The 20,560-nt window shown below is 44.4% G+C and overlaps 1 protein-coding gene across 1 annotated transcript; it reads right to left on the bottom strand.

The window, feature by feature from the left end:
* Nucleotides 1-1,803: 1,803 nt before the first annotated feature.
* Nucleotides 1,804-18,470, bottom strand: LOC115650000. The gene is made up of 4 exons (XM_030559302.1): nt 18,375-18,470; nt 17,141-17,354; nt 3,539-3,654; nt 1,804-3,446 (listed from the first exon to the last, which is right to left on the bottom strand). The coding sequence occupies exons 1-4, from the start codon at nt 18,468-18,470 to the stop codon at nt 3,072-3,074; spliced, it is 801 nt and encodes a 266-aa protein (XP_030415162.1). The 3' UTR covers nt 1,804-3,071.
* Between the last annotated feature and the right edge of the window lie 2,090 nt (nt 18,471-20,560).

Genomic DNA, 20,560 nt, shown 5'->3' with positions numbered 1-20,560 from the left:
GAGTGTTTTTTCCTTGATATCTTTTAAAGGTGCATTAAGCTGCAACTCATCATGCAGCATCATATAAAATAAGCTTTTAAGAGGCCAGAAAGCACTTCCTTTTTTCCCAGACAAGGGAACTATTTTTCAAAGATGACTTCAACAAGTCTTGTAGTTCTGGTAAAGGTTAAAAGCTAACTCCTGCTCAATTTTTTCCCCTCCCTTTCTTGCAAAATATTAGTAGAAGTAACATTATGAATCATTTGTGAAGTATAATTTAATGTAATGAGCCTTGCCTTTTAGCCCAGAATTATAGTGTACATACAATATAGTAGGTACCATTGTCAGTCAGTGAGAAAGGGTTATTTAGCATTTCATACAATAATCTGATCATTATGAATGCTGCAGAAAACTAACACAAAGAAAAAAGTGCATGAATCTGTTCACTTTAGAGCAGAAAATTACACATTTTTAAAATCAGAAGGCAGAAATAATTTCCCATAGACACCTGTTAGTCCTCTAATATGCCTTTCCACACCTCTCCCTGCACACACAGTAGGCAATGGACCATCAGAGATAAGAGAGCTCTTTGAGCGATGATGGCTCCTCTAACAACACTAATCGTGTCATTCTCTCACACATTGTACAGTAAACTCATTTCACTACCAGTTTATAGTAGTACACTTATTACACACATTAGATAATTGGAGCCTTTCTTCAGACTAGCCTGGCCTTCTTTCAATTTTCCTTGTTGCGATACGTAGCGTATATTAGTAGCTTTTAGCTGATGTCTTTTCAAAATACTTCAGTTTGCAAAATGCGAGCTAAGGTTGGAAACTTTGGCCCAGTTTTTCCACTGGGATTACTCCAGTGGATCAACAAAAGGCCACTGATTTCAAAGGCGCTATGTTGATTTACACCAGCTGAGGATCCGGTCTTCAGACGATTTGACCCTTTTACCTCCGAGATAAGTATGGGCAAAAATGAAAGTGACTTCTCAGAACCTAAACATACACAATACTAACTTGACTTAAGAAACAGCATTGCTCCATTTTCCAGCTTTCCCGTTTCTGTGCTCTCTGTAGTCTATTTAGTATTAATGGTGTTTCACACAGCTGTAGATTCTGAAATTTGGGAGGAGTAGTTGTGTTGAATTTAGGTCAGAGAATTTTTAGTAAAAATGTTCAACTTTCTTGGATTTTTAGTTCTCTCTCTCTCTCTCCCTGTCTCTGAAACCTGCACTGCCTTCTAACTATGAATATCATCCTTGACTCACTTAATTTTGCACCTCATACTTCCTGTCCTTGCCTTTTATTTACTGTACAGTTAATACATGTCTGACAGCAGCAATTGTGTGTGCAATATACAAGAGCTAGAAATCGAAGGAGGGTTACAGGTGGAATTTTCGTTCTATACTAAGCACACCCATAGAAAGCCATTTTCATTTGTTCATACTGTATAATGCTTCAGAAATAGCATCAGTCAAATCTACATGAGAAAATTGGTTACTTGAATACATGTCTGCCTCCATTGTTACAACATACTATTATTTCACTTAGCATTACCTCTAAAGCTCCAGTGGCCATAATCTGCAATGCAAAGCTGATTCCTTCACTATAAACTTATAGTCTATAGCAGATGTTCTCAAACTGAGGGTTGGGACCACTTAGGGAGTTGCGAGGTTCTTCCGGGGGGGTCACGAGCTGTGAGCCTCCACCCGAAACCCCACTTTGCCTCCAGCATTTATAATGGTGTTAAATATATTTAAACTGTTTTTAATTTATAAGAGAGAGAGGTCACACTCAGAGGCTTGTTTTGTGAAAGGGGTCACCAGTACAAAAGTTTGAGAACCACTGGTCTATAGGACTCCCATTGAGTTCCATAAGCTTTGGATCAGGTATATTTGTTCAGCAATTCTGTGTTTCAAGTCATCCTTAAGTGAACAAATATATTGGTAACTGTGTAGTTTACTGGCTTGTTAATAACGTTCTCCCAAGTTATAGTGCAATCTCTGCTTTTGACCCCATTTATTTTAACGTCATCCTCTCCCTAATGTTATTCTTTGGTATTTTCAGAACGTAACTCTGGCAGCTATGACTTTCCCATTCTAGTCATCAGATTGCGCAATGTGTCTCATAGGACATGCTTGATACATATTGTAAAGGAAATTCCAAAAATTGACATTAGACATCTAACTCCACCTCAAACACTGTTACTAATGTAGATTAAACTCATCTCAAATGAAACACCTCTCAGGTTTTACTACAGTGTGTCAAATATATTCCTTTTCGGGAAGGTGGGTTTTTGTGTTGCTTTTTTGTTTTCAAATCACAAGAAGTGCCCACCTAAGCTCTAACACTGATCATGCATTGTACCACATGGTTGAATAGTAAATAGCACACACACAAAAACCTCAGAGTTCCAGCCAGGCAACCTGGAGGGGATTCAAATCATGTTTAGAAAACACTGACAACTGGCTGAGAAAATAGACTTTCATCTGAGTCATTCTGTTTTGTCGCAAAATGTGTGTCAACAGAAAGATAAGTATGAAGTGAGAGCAATTGAGTGGATCAATTAAAAACACCCTCACTAGAGTGCTGACTGATCTCGGTGCAGAACTTCTTGTAAGTAGCAGATCAGTTATTTTGCTTTTTTGGAAATCCTAACCAAAGAGGTGTTTCTTTTGGCACTCATTCCTTCAGATTCAAAGCATTTCTCAAAGAAAACTTGCTTGCTAAACCTTACAAAAAATAACTCCCACCTCTCAATCTTCATTGTCAGAATAATTTGTCACTTTTGGTTTTACCTCTCACCTGGGATAGTATAATTTAAATACAAAGTAGATAAAATATATCTACATTGGCAACTTAATGTCACTTAGTTTCTACAAAATACATTGCACGCAAGATCTCTGCTTATAAAACTCTTCGCATACCAATGACTGCAGAGTATTATTCAAAGTACCCTCCATTCATCTCTGTATGTAACCCATCTTTCATCACAAGTCTGTTTACAATTAGTGCCTCATCTTTGCATATTAATAAGCAGTTCAAGCGTTCAGAAACAAAACATCAGTGGATCTAACAGCTACTTCAATTCATTTTATAAATAAGCAACTGAGAATTTTTCTCCAAGTGGCCGCTTGTATAGCCCATTCCATAAATGGAATTCTCTGTAGAATAAGGCACAATATGATACGAATGCAGCTCTTCATAATAGAGTGACTGAGAACAGCATTCTTGTACCATAAACTTCAGCCGTTTTCTTGTATCCGAGTAAGCGGTCCTATAACAGGGTGCCTCTTTAAAGTATTCATAGCTCTCTCTGTCTGTCTCTAGGTGGATCTTCCTCAGCAAATTGTTAATAAGCACAGACCTACGGAGATAGGTTTCAGGGTCTTCAAGGAATCGAAGTTTCTGCAGAGACAGTTTTAGAATACAAGTCCGGTCCTCAGGTAATATCAGGTGCTGAGAAGTAAAAACAACCAATATAGCTTTATGATCAAGAAATAAGAACAAGAGCTTTTCCCCTTTGGAATTTTTATTAGAAACATACTCACTTTTGGAAAATACCCCTGGTAATCTTGATGTAAATCTTCTTCTTCTGCATATTTTCTCTTAAAGTAAGCTACTTTCGACGTCGTTAGCGTATTTGTCAATACCCTGATTGGATCAGCTGTGCGACAAATAATAATAAAGAGTATCAGCAATGATTGTGGCAAATTGATGTCCCCTGTAATGTTCCAGTCTGGCATGTGCGAAACGATGTGTCTTTAAGCCTAGACTGCTTGGTTTCTGGGACTAACAGGATTTTTGCTTACGCATCATTAGCTCTGTCATCATTTTTTTTTCCCCAAGCACACACAAGCGATGCTAGATACTTTGCAGAACTAAGAGAAAGGCAAGACTCCTGCCACGAAGAGTTTCAGTGTAACTTTTATATGTGACTCAGGTGAAATGAATTGAGCCATCGGAAGGGCATGAGGCAAGCAGTGGCTACAGAAATATGATCACACAAATGGAATACTAGTACAAATGGATGATTTCATCTGTTGAGTTCAGATGTTCTAGTACCCATGATGCACTTAACCTAGGAGGGACATTCAGTACCATTGAACAAGGAAGTGAATGTACATCCTGCATAAAGAGTTGACAGTGCCTCAGGCACACTAATGTATATGGGGGAATGCAATAACAGTTGTTTCTTCACTCTTTGTACAGCAGCATTATGGTTCAGAACTCTTTACTCATCATACAGGAGAGACCATGTTACCCCCCCTTCCCACAGTGAAGCACTGGAGATGTGGTTTCATTGGCACGCAATTACCATTCTACACACTAGGTGATGCTGTGGTCACAGCAAAGTGAATGAGCTCTTGAAAGTAAAATCTTTGTTGGATTTCAAGGTGGCGCGGAGTTGGTCACACTTAGGGTATGTCTACACTACGGGATTATTCCGATTTTACATAAACCGGTTTTGTAAAACGGATTGTATAAAGTCGAGTTAATGCGGCCACACTAAGCACATTAATTCGGTGGTGTGTGTCCATGGTCCAAGGCTAGTGTCGATTTCTGGAGCGTTGCACTGTGAGTAGCTATCCCGTAGCTATTCCATAGTTCCCGCAGTCTCCCCCACCCATTGGAATTCTGGGTTGAGAACCCAATGCATGATGGTGCAAAAACAGTGTCGCGGGTGATTCTGGGTAAATGTCGTCACTCATTCCTTCCTCCGTGAAAGCAACGGCACACAATCATTTCGCACCCTGTTTCCCAGGATTGCCCTGGCAGACGCCATAGCACGGCAACCACGGAGCCCGTTCAGCGCTTTTTTTAACTGTCACCCTATGTCTACTGGATGTTGCTAACAGACGTGGTACTGCAGTGCTACACATCAACATTCATTTGCCTTTGCAAGATAGCAGAGACGGTTATCAGTTGTTCTGTACCGTCTGCCATGCCACTGTAAATTGGCGATGAAATGATGGTTATCAGTCATTCTGTACTGTCTGCTGCCGTCATGGGTGCCCCTGGCTGAGGTCGGCCAGGGGCGCAAAGACAAAAATGGGAATGACTCCTCAAGTCAATCCCTCCTTTATGGTATCTAAAAATAGAGTCAGTCCTGCCTAGAATATGGTGCAAGTGTACTAGAGAACCAGTGTACCAGAGAACCAGAAAGCACAGCCGCTCCGTGTCAGATCTCGCAGAAATGGTGAGCTACATGCTATTCTAGGGGGTGCCCCTGCAGCAACCTCACCCATTGCTTCCCTGCTCCCCCAACCCTCCTGGGCTACCGTTGCAGTGTCCCCCCATTTGTGTGATGAAGTAATAAAGAATGCAGGAATAAGAAACACTGACTTGTTAGTGAGGTAAAATGAGGGGGAGGCAGCCTCCAACTGCTATGATAGTCCAGGCAAGACATTAAATGGTGGGGGGGAGAGGAGCCCAGCATCCCACTGCTATGATAGTCCAGGCAGTACAGAATCTTTTCTTTACACATGAAAGGGAGGGGGCTGGAGCTCAGCCCCCCATTGCTATGATGAAGACGGTTACTAGCCGTTCTGTACCATCTACTGGGAATGACCGGGAGTCATTCCTATTTTTACCCAGGCGCCCCCGGCCGACCTCACCTGAGGCCAGCCAGGAGCACTCATGGGCTGATGATGACGACAGAGAGCAGTCATATTGAACCATCTGCCACTGGGGAGGGGAGGGGAGAGGATACTGCTCTTCACTGCTGCAGCATCGCGTCTACCAGCAGCATGCAGTAGACATAGGGTGACATTGAAAAAAGTCAAGAAATGATTTCTTTCCCTTTTCTTTTACGGCGGGGGGGGGTGTAAATTAACGAGCTATACCCTGAACCACCCCGGACAATGTGTTTGACCCTACAGGCATTGGGAGCTCAGCCAAGAATGCAAATACTTTTTGGAGACTGCTGGGGACTGTGGGATAGCTGGAGTCCTCAGTACCCCGTCCCTCCCTCCATGAGCGTCCATTTGATTCTTTGGCTTTCCATTAAGCTTGTCACACAGCACTGTGCTGTGGACTCTGTATCATAGCCTGGAGATTTTTTTCAAATGCTTTGGCATTTCGTCTTCTGGACTGGAGCTGTGATAGAACAGATTTGTCTCCCCATACAGCGATCAGATCCAGTATCTCCCGTACGGCCCATGCTGGAGCTCTTTTTGGATTTGGGATTGCATCGCCACCCGTGCTGCTCAGAGCTCCACGCTGGGCAAACAGGAAATGAAATTCAAAAGTTCGGGGGGCTTTTCCTGTCTACCTGGCCATTGCCTCCGAGTTCAGATTGCTGTCCAAAGCGGTCACAATGGTGCACTGTGGGATACTGCCCGGAGGCCAATACCGTCGATTTGCGGCCACACTAACCCTAATCCGATATGGTAATACCGATTTCAGCGCTACTCCTCTTGTCGGGGAGGAGTACAGAAACCGGTTTAAAGAGCCCTTTATATCGATATAAAGGGCCTCGTTGTGTGGACGGGTACAGCATTAAATTGATTTAAAGCTGCTAAAATTGGTTTAAATACGTAGTGTAGACCAGGCCTTAGTTGTGTTTATTGCTTATAAGTCAATCTCCATAGTTCTGACTGTATGACTCAGATGGGAACGGAGCAGAAAGAATACTCCATTTGATTCCACAACAAAACTTAGAGAAGAGGGAAGAGGTGGACCCAGAGCACAGAATTTGGGGTGGGGGCATTGGATGCAGGCTTTTGTTTCAGCCCAATATGGAGATAAGGGCCACATGCGGGAGCAGATCTGGCTCTGACCATCTGCTGCTGGGCCCTGGGGGTTTTGTTCTGGGCCCATCCCTTGGTAAGAGTTCTAGCATGACAAGTTCTAGCGCGATTAACTCCTCCTCCCCTAAACTTTCACGGTGCTCCAATCAAGCTGAGGTTCCTGCTGAGATCACCGATACACTCCTTAAATGTGTGAATGTGTGTTCTCCTACACTATACCCAGGGGGAAAGGGCCAGGAGAGCAGTTGGATTCCAACAGGCAATGCCCATGTTGTATGATATAGTGAGCCCAATCCACTGACACTGATGTCAATGGACATTTTGCCAATTATTCTCAGTGGGAGCAAGACTGATCCCCAGAATGTTTCATCAGATATCAAGGAACCAGTTCATCCCTACACCAGAGCTTGGCACAGGGACCGATGGATGGAGGGGAAAGGGGCATAGGTGGCTTTATGTCACCTGTGTGCCTCCTCTATCCTGAGTAAGCTGGGAAGGGAGGCAACCCTAACTGGCACCAAGGGGCCGTTCTGGCAGTGAGGGATAGCTTCAGTGTAGGAATATCCCAGCCACACTCCAACACATCTTTTGTGGAGGGGGCGGGGGGTGAGATGGCATAGAGCCTGTTCTACTGGCTCTGTGTCAGCCAAGGGTTTCTCCTGTGCTGGGATATTTCCCAGGGGCCAGATACAGCTGGTTAACAGCCCTTTTGCCCGAGCTCATGAAAAATCCCACAGAAAGCATCTGAACGGGAAAGATCTCTGTAAGGTTCTCCATGCAGTGTTTTCTCCCCGAGTGTTTAGCCAGGGTGGTGTTCCCCTATTACAGAAGGCTACAAGGCTAGCCTGCAAGCCCTGACTGGAAGGATTAATTCTCTTTAACTTTCAAAGGAATGTTTCATTACTTGGGCCCAAAGCCTGCAGCCCTGAGCTAGGATCATATGAATTAAAACCCTATTGAATGTAATGGGAGACATACAAATGGAGAGCTTCTAGAACTAGACTCTCAGTCCTTCCTCAGGCAAGCCTCCCGTTGGACCTGGTTCTACATTCCGGCCAAGCTGGGCTCAGTTCAGGAATGGAGTGGGACACAAGGGTGACTAAGTATGCCTGGGCCAGCTACAATCTGTTTCAACCCTCAACATATTCAGCAACTCTAAATTACTCAAAGAACCCCCTTACACAGAAGGGATTCCCAGACAGCCACTTCTCCCCAGTTTAAGGCCCTCTTACATCACCAGACCACCATAAAGGGAGCCAGGGCAGAACGGAGAATTAGCTCCATTGAAGTTACTAGCTTTCATTTACTTCAATGAGTCTGATTTGAGCAAAATTGTATTCCAGCTGATAAGACATCCCATCCCTATCCATGTATTCAGCTGCACTGCTGGACCCTTTGCTACATTCTTATCCATCGGTTGCTGTAAGTATTAGTCATAATTCATAGATAGCAAACCCTTGTCAAATCACAATAAGAGCACCACTGCTGAGTAATTTTATAATAACGTTCAAGTAGACAAAGCTGCAATACTGGACCTCCAGGAGATTTGGCTAGCACAGAAAATATTTGGCTAATTATATATTATCTTCTCCGATCTTATATGGTCCCCCATTACTGCAGGATCTGAGCATAATCTTTAATGGGTTTATCCTCACAACACTCCATGAGGCGGGCAGTGCTGTGATCCCCATTGCATGGGTGGAGAACAGAAACACAAAGAGGGTAAGTCACACAGAAAGTTTGTAGTAGAGCAGGGACTTGAACCCACATATCCCAAGCTATCACCCTGAGGCCTGGCCCACCCTTCAGCTCCACAATGAACTTCTGACCCAAGTTTTCAGTCCCTTACATTTGTTCAGCAGCCGCTTCAGTGAAAAGGCAGGAGGGGAAAAAAAGCATTGGAACAAAATTATACCTGTGTACTTCAAATGCAGGCTTAGCGAGAGGGGAAGGCAAAGACAAAAGATGACAGATTGTGGTAGATGTCTGCTACAGAATGTATAAATTAGAGCTCAATCCGGCAACTTCTCAGAGTTGTTCTTACTCGTATAGACAGTTCCTTTGGAGTCAATGAGCCTGCTCATGTCAGTAAGAATTACCCTCCTCTGTAAGGGGTGGAACATCAGGCCTCTTGACTGACTGTTCCTTGAGGCATGGTCTGGAGGGTGTTTTCCAGTGTGACAGATCCAGGCCAGTGCGGTACAGGAGTCTGATAGAGGGCAAATATACTGGTCACTGGCTGAGTAGTTTTCTGTTCCCTGAGTGACCAGAGCAGGGGCTGCACTAGAGTAATCAGGAACCTGCTAGAACCAATTAAGGCAGACAGGCTGATTAGAACACTTGCAGCCAATCAAGGCAGGCTAATCACGGCACCTGGGTTTAAAAAGGAGCTCATAGACTCATAGCTCACTCCAGTCAGGCGAGGGGGAGCCAGAGGAGAGGAAGTGTGTGTGTGAGGAGCTGGGAGTGAGAGGGTGTGCTGCTGGAGGACTACGGAGTACAAGTGTTATCAGACACCACGAGGAAGGTCCTGTGGTGAGGAGAAAGAAGGTGGTTTGGAGGAGGCCATGGGGAAGTACCCCAGGGAGTTGTAGCTGTCATGCAGCTTTTACAGGAGGCACTATAGACAGCTGCAATCCACAGGGCCCTGGGCTGGAACCCGGAGTAGAGGGCAGGCATGGGTTCCCCCCAGACCTCCCAACTCCTGATCAGACACAGGAGAAGTTGACCCAGACTGTGGGGAAGATCACTGAGGTGAGCAAATCTGCCAAATAAGCGCAGGACCCACCAAGGTAGAGGAGGAACTTTGTCACACCAGGTGTTTGTCAAGCATCAACTGTACTTATGGTGCTATAGGAATAATACTATACAGCAGATATCCTTTTCCTTCTTGACCCTCTCAGAGCAAGCTATAGGCTATGAAGGTCAATTACGCAACCCAAAGGGTGAACAATCATCCACGTGAACTTATGTCTGGACCCAATCCAGATGGAAGGGGATGGGATGGGATAGAAAATCACAAAGGAAATTGGTGCTTTACTAAGAGTATTGTCACTCGATTGCTTGCTGCGGGACATATTCAGCCCTAGTGTGAAGGGCCACCTTAGGATCTTCAGCCCCACTTCAGGCCTTTGTAGGGTCTACATAGGGAGTGCAGCACAGCAGCTGCCCAGGGCTGCCTGTGCATCCCCAGCATATCATAGAACAGGTCTGCGCAATAGCCATGCAGGGCTGGTCCCTTTTGAGGGAGACTCAGGGGAGGATCCACAGATCTGTGCTTATGCAGATGGAGTGACCTCAGTGCCCCATGCGAATGGTGCAGAAGGGATGCAGCTTGCTCTTATAGCCCATCGTCTGGAATAGCGACCCCTGGGAGTCTGCACAGTGGCCCCTAACCCAGGGGAGGTCAATTTCACCACAATTCACCCACAGAGAGCCTAAAAACACAAGGCTGTGTGTAGGTGCAGTGAATTTCACCCCAAAGGTATACACACATCAGTTAGTCCCTCTAACAGGTCAGTTTAGAATCTACGTGGATCTAGTACTATCAAACTTCAAAGCTTTGGATGCAATTTTAATGCTGTAATATCCCATCTTTTCTGATTTATTGCCATGTTGATGCGTAGGGGAAATGGGCCAAGTCCGGGGCTTCACTAGATCACATGGGGCAACGTGTTACCAGCATAGCTTTAAAGCTGATGCTCCCATGATCCTGGGGCATTGGGATGCCTGGCCACACCCTTTTCTCTCAGCTCATGCCCTAAGCCAGTAGCTGTGGAGGTGGCATGGGGTGGTATCAGAGCCACTATCATGGTTGTACATCACCCAAAATTCCTTTTTATAAGGGTCAGAGCTGCTGGATTTAAGTCAGCTTTATGATAGAGGAAATTGGAGGGAAAAGTTTCAATCTCCTGGAGAATTTGAGACAATGTTTCTCAACAACAGAACAAACCTTAAACTAAACAAGTGACTCAAATTAAAGAGCAATTTTTCAAAAGCCTGCGCCTTATTCGTGTACTTAACAAACATGTATGGTCATGCACTCTGACTTGCACACATATTTGCTGCAATCGTGCATGCAGATGGTTAAGTGCCCAAATAGCAATTTGCACAGATATTCACTTATTCATACATGGAACAGTGGGAAATGCATGTGGATGTGAACGACCAAGATTTTAATGGGTATGGAGAATGAACTGTCCCTCACAGACAAGTTAGACAACTGAGTGTTTGATCCCATATTCCTTGCATACCCACAAAGCTCAGTGACTTCAACTATCAACTTAGATAGGATATTCCCCAGTGCCACCCAGAGCCCTCCTATTTCTGTGTTTATAAACCCAAAGAAAGTGCCACTCTGAAACCCAAAGGAAGACCCCCTAACTGAGGTTTGCGATACCCTCACGCATACAACTGAGGTTGTATTTTCTGACTGAGCTGCTTATGTCCATCTTTCAGCCTGGTTTCAACTTACAGCTGCATAAAACTGGAGTAATGCAGCACTGAATGAGGTCCTTAGGGCTTTGTTTCAATATAAACACACTGACTTGGTGCTCCTTGTGTGTAAGGCTCTTCTTGGGAGCCAAGTTCCATCAAGGTGGCTCTCAAGCTAAGAGACAGCTATATCATAACCATATCAAATTTCCTCACTACCATACCACAGTTCAAGCCACAGGGCCAAATTTTCCAGTGGTGCCAGTGGGCGCAATGCCGCTAACATCACTGGTGGTGCTCCTGCTTACAACAGCCCCAGATTTGGCCCATACTTCCAGCTTCTGAAAATGAGGATAGTCACATTCAGCAAAGCATATGAGCACACACTTACATCCATTCTTGTTCATCAAAGGCTAAAATAAGTGTCTGTGGCCTGATTGTCAAAGGTGCTGGGCACTGACAGATCTCAGTGGCAGTTGACCAGGTTAGCCTTCCTTCACCCTCACATTGGTGCGCTATTTACACTTCACATGACAGACTCTCTGAATGTCTGTTCTCAACACACAGTGCACCGGGGAGTTGCATTTGTAGCTTCCATCAGTGCTAATGGAAGTTAGAAGCATAAATCCCACACATCAGTGAGAGAATAGCCGCCTACGTCTCTAATCTTGATTCCCCAAATGCAACTTTACAATGTCTTTAATTATATGCTATAACTGCATAATGTGCCCCTTTTTATTAATTTCAGGAATAACAATAGTAGTGCTAAATGGCATGATACGCAGTGATGTATTAAGCATGCTTGGAACCGAGGATTATCTTATCTAAATTCAAGTTGAAATATATTCAGAATATAGCAATGTCATACTCCTGCTGAAAATTGCAAGACGCTCTTTCATTTGACCTGTGTGATCATAACAATGGTCTCAATGACAGGACAAATGCTTTCACATTAATCAATTGATGTAGAGTGATTTTAACAATGATGCAACTTATATGAGGAGACAAGACTGGGGTGTATAAATGGTTGTCTAGTTAGGTGAAGAGGAAGGATGGGCTTGTGACTAGGGCCCTAGAATGGGACTCTGGAGACATGAGTTCTATTTTCAGCTTTTATACAGACTGCATTAAACTAAAAAAACAGAGTAAAAGAACTAAAAAAGAGCCACTGTGGCTTAACAACCAAGTAAAAGATGCAGTAAGAGATAAAAATGCATCTTTTAAAAAGTGGTAAGGTAAATAGAAATGAGCATTAAAAACTGCCAAATTTAAGTTTGAAGAGCAGCTAGCCAAAAACTCAAAAGATAATAACAAAATGTTTTTTAAGTACATCAGAAGCAGGAGGCCTGTTAAACAACCAGTGGGGCGCCTGGATGATTGAGATACAAAAGGAGCGCTTAAAGATGACAAAGTCATTGCTGAGAAACTAAATGAATTCTTCAGTCTTCATGGCTGAGGATGTTAGGGAGATTCCCAAACCTGAGCCGTCCTTTGTAGGTGACAAATCTGAGGAATTGTCACAGACTGAAGTGTCATTAGAGGAGGTTTTGGAATTAATTGATACATTTAACAGTAACAAGTCATCGGGAACAGATGGCATTCACCCAAGAGTTCTGAAAGAACTCAAATGTGAAATTGCAGAACTATTAACTATGATTTGTAACCTGTCCTTTAAAAATGCTTCTGTACTCAGTGACTGGAAGATAGCTAATGTAACACCAATATTTAAAAAGGGCTCTAGAGGTGATCCAGGGCAAAAGTCAACATGATTTCTGTAAAGGGAAATCATGTCTTATTAATCTATTAGAGTTCTTTGAAGGGGTCAACAAACATGTGGACAAGGGGGATCCAGTGGACATAGTGTACTTAGATTTCCAGAAAGCCTTTGACAAGGTCCCTCACCAAAAGCAGCAAAGAATCCTGTGGCACCTTATAGACTAACAGACATTTTGGAGCATGAGCTTTCGTGGGTGAATACCCACTTCGTCGGATGCATGCCACTTTGTCGGTATTCACCCATGAAAGCTCATGCTCCAAAACATCTGTTAGTCTATAAGGTGCCACAGGATTCTCTACTGCTTTTACAGATCCAGACTAACACGGCTACCTCTCTGATCCCTCACCAAAGGCTCTTATGTAAATTGAGTTGTCATGGAATAAGATCCTTTCATGGACTGAGAACTGGTTAAAAGACAGGGAACAAAGGGTAGGAATAAATGGTAAATTTTCAGAATGGAGAGAGGTAACTAGTGGTGTTCCCCAAGTGTCAGTCCTAGAACCAATCCTATTCAACTTATTCATAAATGATCTGGAGAAAGGGGTAAACAGTGAGGTGGCAAAGTTTGCAGATGATACTAAACTGCTCAAGATAGTTAAGACCAAAGCAGACTGTGAAGAACTTCAAAAAGATCTCACAAAATTAAGTGATTGGGCAACAAAATGGCAAATGAAATTTAATGTGGATAAATGTAAAGTAATGCACACTGGATAAAATAACCCCAGCTATACATACAATATGATGGGGGCTAATTTAGCTACAACTAATCAGGAAAGAGATCTTGGAGTCATTGTGGATAGTTCTCTGAAGACATCCACGCAGTGTGCAGCGGCAGTCAAAAAAGCAAACAGGATGTTAGGAATCATTAAAAAGGGGATAGAGAATAAGAGGGAGAATATCTTACTGCCCTTATATAAATCTATGGTACGCCCACATCTTGAATACTGCGTGAAGATGTGGTCTCCTCATCTCCAAAAAGATATACTAGCATTAGAAAAGGTTCTGAGAAGGGCAACTAAAATGATTAGGGGTTTGGAATGGGACCCATATGGGGAGAGATTAAAGAGGCTAGGACTTTTCAGCTTGGAAAAGAGGAGACTAAGGGGGGATATGATAGAGGTACATAAAATCATGAATGGTGTGGAGAAAGTGAATAAGGAAAAGTTATTTACTTGTTTCTATAATATAAAAGCTAGGTGCTCCCAAATGAAATTAATGGGCAGCAGGTTTAAAACAAATAAAAGGAAGTTCTTCTTCACACAGCGCAATCAACCTGTGGCACTCCTTGCCTTGTGAAGGCTCGGACTATCACAGGGTTTAAAAGAGAACTAGACAAAGTCATGGAGGTTAAGTCCATTAATGACTATTAGCCAGGATGGATAAGGAATGGTGTCCCTAGCCTCTGTTTGTCAGAGGGTGGAGACGAATGGTAGGAGAGAGATCACTTGATCATTACCTGTTAGGTTCATTCCTTCTGGGCCACCTGGTATTGGCCACTATCAGCAGACAGGATACTGGCCTGGACTGACCTTTGGTCTGATCCAGTATGGCCATTCTTATGTTCTTATGCATGTGTGACCTTGGGCAAATTACTTAATTTTCTGTGCCTCTGTTTCCCTTTCCTGCTTCACTGCCTATGGGGAAATTCATTCACATTTATGACATGCTCAGATGATGCAGTGACAGGAGCTGTGTCAGCACCTCAGCAGTGGCTTGGTGACCCAGACATCCGCAGCTGATAGCCACTGAGACTCACTGACCACAATATGGGCTTAATGCACATTTCAAGGTGAATGGTAGTAACATGTTCCTACTTAGATTCCTATCACAGCGTCGGGAAGATCATCAATATGCAAGTGGGCTAAAGATGACCGAGACATATACCATATCTAAGTGTCTCTTGCATACTCAAATAGAAAACTTCAGGCTTTTAAACCAATAGAAATTGACATTTATTTTCAATAGGAGACATGACTTTGACACCCCGGGAAATACTGTAATGTCCTTGCAACTGCTGTCAAAATACAGTAATAAATTGTTTTTCTCTAAGCCAAGCACAGCTTGCACTCAAGGAGCATCCTGGCTGAAATCTCTCTTTGATTTAACGCACCAGGCTGCTGAGGTTCCATCTTTCCTGGGCATTGAGAGTACCTGCTCTACTGTTTGACTCTGTGAAGCCACTGCACCACGAACAAGTGAACGTGCAGAAGGGAGACACTTTGACAGTGCAAAGATTTCACCTGGATGCAAAATTACCTGCAATCTTTTAAAAGGAGAAGGACAAATCTTGCATTTCTTGCTCAGACCTTAAGCAGAGAAAACTTCGTTTAACTTGCATGGAGTTTTGCCTGAGTAAAAACTGTTAGACTGTATCCATACTGTTGTAATGTCACTAAAATTGCTGGTTCTATGCTTTAAAATGACATTCCTGGTGGTTGGCTAATCATCTCTGAGGACCCCACTAATTAACTCTATGTACATATGTTTGCACTTTTCCTTCATTGATACAAGTATCCCTGTGCTCATGAAGGTTTGACTTTTGCATTAGTGAAGACACCGTATTTAATTACAGAGAGATCATCACCTTGCTTATCCCAGTAGGTCCATTGGCTTCTTTAGGACTATTCACTTTAGCAAAGTGAGCAGGATTTGGCCTGTGTATAGCAAATAAGTAAGAGAAAATCATCTTTTCCAGTTGGTCTGCTTTTAAAATAGTTATAAGTAAGAAACCCCTTGCTAAACTTCTGCACTGGAGCAGTCTCACCAGAAAACAGCCCATTATATTGATTATCCAAATTATATTAAAGAGACATTTATTCTGTGTTTAGACAAAGGCCATTGTTTTTAGTCGGCTAACCCATTGGTTACCTTGTGATGCTGAATCAATCTGCAAAGTGGCTTTCTGGGATGATTTCAGCAATTCTGGTAAAATTTACTCTTTGCACAGGCTCAGCTAGCATCTCTCACAGCGCTGCACTGTTGAACTGGCACGGTGGATCAAGGAGAGAGAAACATTTCACTTGGCAAAATCAACACATGCATTGAAAGTTGTTAGATTGTAAAAGATCAAGATGTTATTTAATGAGACCTTATGATATTTCATAACACAAAAAGCAATTTCCGGAAGTCACATACAACTCTATAACTTTCTTTCTTAGACTCCATTTGAAATATAAGGAAATTGAAATGTTACAAAAACTCATTTCACTTAGGAGTATATTTATAATTACATAAGAGGGAACGCGGTTAGTCATCTTGCCTGGTTCTCTAAACATCATGCAATTACATGAGATGTATCTTTTTACTGTCCTGAACGCCTCCTTTTAAATTACATACTTTTATATCCTTTGACTGACTGCTGTCAGACTTTACCTTTTCTGGAAAAAAAAAAGCTGGAGTATTGCGAGCAAGATTACAACATAATTTTGTGTAGTAGTAACAATCTCTTATTATATACACACTTACACAATGTGTACATAATAATGTCATTTTTGAAAACGTCAGAATTTATCATTTACAATCAGTCCCTTTATTGCAATGTGGATGTCTCAGTTTTTGCCCTTTAAGTGAGGAGCTTGTATCTGAGCACTGTCTTGCATTCTATATTAGAATGGATTGTTTAAACACATATTAAAGACATCAGTCCCATGAGAAAACTATCAAGAGTGCGGGTCTGCACTTGCAGATGCTGTATGTATAGACACACACACTTTTAATACACATGCATGATAAAACCCTAGGTCTAAAGCCTCTGTTTGTATCCCTCAGATAGAAGCAATGCCTATATATAGATAGTTGTCTCATCGGAGAGGACAAGGAGGAGGAACTGATGGAAAGAGTTGCTATGGTTACTTTTCCGAGTTTGGGACTGAAAGTCCAGAGATGCTGTGATTCCGCTGCCCTCTGCCAGAGCACACTCTCAGCCTGCACTATCCACACGGCTGGCCACGGGGCGAGTGGCTCCCGTTCTGTATTAGAGCATTAATTGCAAACCCACCCACCCTCCTCCCCATTGGAGAGCTAGCAAAGCCCGGGGAGAGGCAGGGGGGAGTTCTCCCAAGCACACCCCCTCCCCTGCCGGCAGCGGGCAGAACGAGCCCTGCAGGGGGCAGGTCACCTCCCCGGCCAGGCAGGGGCTCCCCCGCGCCGCACTAAGGGGCCGCTGCGTTGTGCAAGAAAAAGGCACTTACCGGGCAAGCGGGGCCACAGGACGGGGCGGGCTCCGGCGCTCGCCCCTGGCTTGGAACGCAGCCTCCCCGCTCGGCTCCTGCTCCCCAGCCCCAGCTCCGGCAGGTCCCTCCAGTCACTGCCGAGCGCATCCCCGGCTCGCTCCAGAGCAGGGGGCGGGCAGCCCAGATGTTCCTCTCCCGGATTGGTCCAGAGGGAGCAGATGTTGGCCCGTTGCTAAGAGAGTTGCTAGGAGGCGATGACGCTCTCAGCATCTCAGGAGCAACTTCAGTGGCGCTTTGAATTTCTTGCTGGGAGAATGTAGTGGAGAGTGTCCTGAGGAGCCCCAGGATTAGGGGGTGATCTGAGCCCCAGGGGGGAGGGCGTGCCCTGAGACCCAGGGTTAGGGGTGCCCCAAGACCCAGGGGAAGCAGGTGATCTGATCCCCAGGGGCAGGGGGTGCCCCGAGACCCAGGGTTAGGGGTGCCCTGAGCCTGGAGCATTGAAACGGGTGTACTGAACTTAGGGCATGGAGGGTGACTTGAGCCCTGGAGTTAGGGGGGGTCGATGAGCCTGGGGCATGGAGGGGGAGGGGGACATTTAATCCCAGGGTTAGGGATGCACTGCTTCTGGGGCATGGAGGGGAGGGGAATGCACTAATTCCCATGTTATGGGGTGCATTGAGCATCAAGGATAAGAGGGAAGATGTACTTAGGCCTGGATGTCAGATGGATAAGGCGTCACTGAATTTTGGGGTCTCTGAGTTTTAGGGGTGAGCTAGTAAGGGATCAGGTGAGGAGTGCACTGAGCCTGGTGGTTTGGCTGGGGAGCAAGCGAGCACACTGGTTGGAGAGGGAGCACCCTGCACATCACGCAAGGCAAGAGGAAACCTTTGAGCTGGGAGGGAGGGTGCTGAGATGAGCCTTAGGGAAGGGGAGGATGGTCACAGTGTGATATGGGGGTGGAACAAAGAGCAGGTGGAATGAGCACTTTAAGATCCTGCCCATTGCTGGTGGAAAGAACAGGATGGCAGCTTGGGCCTTCAGAGTGGGCTGATGGGACATGGAAAGTGCTTTACCTAGTGCAGTGTTAAGTGTCTTAGGTGTATGGGAGAGTCTTTGGGAGCTGCAGTGGTGGATTGGGGAATGCTTGCCTTAAGGATTGCAGCAGGGATTGGCCTCAGAGAGCAGGTATCAAGGGGGTAACAACATGTCTTTCCCTCCCACACACCCCTCTCCTTTTGGCCTCTCAAGTCACCTGTCTTCTCCCTGCCCTTTCCACAACTTCCAACATCCCCTGCACCAGCTGCCTGCCAGCAGCCAGAACACATACGGTATATGCTATTTCACACATTGCAGCTGGGCCAGATCAACTCCTAGAGCACCCCAGTTTTGTAGCATCAGACCTCATATCTTAGCACACGTACATGCTATTCAATCAGACCAGCAAGCATAGAAGCAGCAGGGCCCAAGTCCTTTTAAGATGGACTGTCATGGAAGCCAGGACTTGGCACCCCAGAAGGAGGCAGAGATGAAGAGCAGTGCAGAAACCCAGATCTCAATACACTGCAGTTGTCCAGAGCCCCATGCCATACTGCAAAATGGAACCTCAAGTGGCCTCTCAACCATACCAGTTGCCTAGAACAGAGGTGTGAGAAGTCAGCGCTCACTGACAAACCCAGTGAGCAACGTCAGCCCCACTACAACCCCTGCTGGCGAAGCAATGGACAATACCTCCCAGCTTTTAGTTCATTGATGGTTAAAGAGAAGGCAATGACCAAGACATGGAAAAGAAATAACAGCAGGTAAATCTTGCTTAGCACCCAGCTAGCAGTGTGCATCCTCATGGTGCCATGGGAGCACTTATTGAAAAATGTGCTGTGAAAATGACTGTAAAATCTAGAGAAGAGTTAATAGCTATCACCTGGGCTCTCAGGAGTACTGTTATTATTTGTAGCATCTACTAGCCCCAGCCATCAGTCAGGGCCCTATTGCACTAGGGGCTGTACAAACCCAGAACAAAAAGACAGTCCCTGCCCCAGGAGTTTATCATCCCAGTATAAGACAACCAGTAGATGCAGGCAGGCAGGGCCCAAGGAAGCAATGATAGTTTCTGTCTGGCTACTTCTGTGGCTCTCAATATTGCTAAAGTAACTGGGTATCTTCCACATGGTTAAAAAGAGGCAGTACAAGGATAAATACTCAAGGGCCAGAGCCTCACCTGGTGTTAATCAGCAAAGCTCCGTTGGCATTAATGGAACTGTGCTGACCTACTCAGTGTCTCTCTTCCTTGCTTCCCTGTAGTAAATAATCATGATTTTTTCCCCTAGTGTGTGCCAGTTATATCTGTGTCCACCTGTCCACATACAATTGCCCTAAGGCTGCTATTCCTCAGTGGGGCGGCCCATGCCACTGCAATTCCTGCCTGGGCAATAATTTAGCCTTGATCCAAAATTGTTCTCTGCTTGATACGATCCCTGAAAATAACTCAGACGTTTCAGCCAGTCCAGAGCGCAGAAGCCTGTCTTTTCAATGTGGTGAGCCACTGTGGGAGTACAGCTCCAGCTGTACCCTACACCCTGCCTGCCTGTTCATTTCCTTTAGCAATTCTAGAAACCGGGGATCTACAATGCCCAAAATGGTCTGCAATCTGGTTGCTTGAGCAGATCAGCACTCTCTTTTTTCCTCCCTTTCCACAGTTTTGGGTCCCCCCAGATTTTGGCTCCAGAATGTAGTTGCTGCATAGCTGGCAGCAAGATGGGCTCCACGAAGGGCCTACATCTCTGGAGCCCTCTCTCTGCCATCATCAGACCAATTGTAGGAAGGATTCTCCACTCATTCACATAGGTGTAGTGTTCACTTCAGTAGAGTTACACCTGCTTTACAATGAAGCTAATGAGAGGAGAATCACATCCTGAGTTCCATAAATTGAGGATTAATGAGCTAAATTTCAGCTGCCGTAAATCAGTTTTTTCCAAGTCCATAGAGCTATGCAGATTTAAGCTCACTGAAGATCTGGCTCCATTTGTTTCTATGCACAAACACACACAATTTTCTTGCATATTTGGCTTTAATAAAATCAGACGTGACCATATACTTATTTCAAATTACTCCCAAAAGTGTCAGTCCCTTTACTGAATTCACACTAATTTTGAATCTGAATATTCTATGACAATATGAAAGAGCTGGAATTTAATTGATTTAAATTACCATTCTTTTTATAGTGCTGCCGGTAGCAATGCTATAGTTCAGGTCGGTATAATTTTAAAATGTACCACGTGACACAGCTATGACATTTTCCCCCCACATACTCTATATGCCACTGAATAGAGGAATCCATTAGCAAAATACAATAATTCTTTAGCACTTTACAGAGACGTGATAATTAATTCAATAATATAGTGTCTGTATACGGGAGATGGCAAGAGAAGGCACAGAAACCCC

This window comes from Gopherus evgoodei, chromosome 4 (assembly GCF_007399415.2).
Source record: "Gopherus evgoodei ecotype Sinaloan lineage chromosome 4, rGopEvg1_v1.p, whole genome shotgun sequence".
Taxonomy (NCBI): domain Eukaryota; kingdom Metazoa; phylum Chordata; order Testudines; family Testudinidae; genus Gopherus; species Gopherus evgoodei.
Note: the sequence above shows the minus strand (reverse complement) of the source record. Positions and strands in the feature narration are given on the sequence as shown.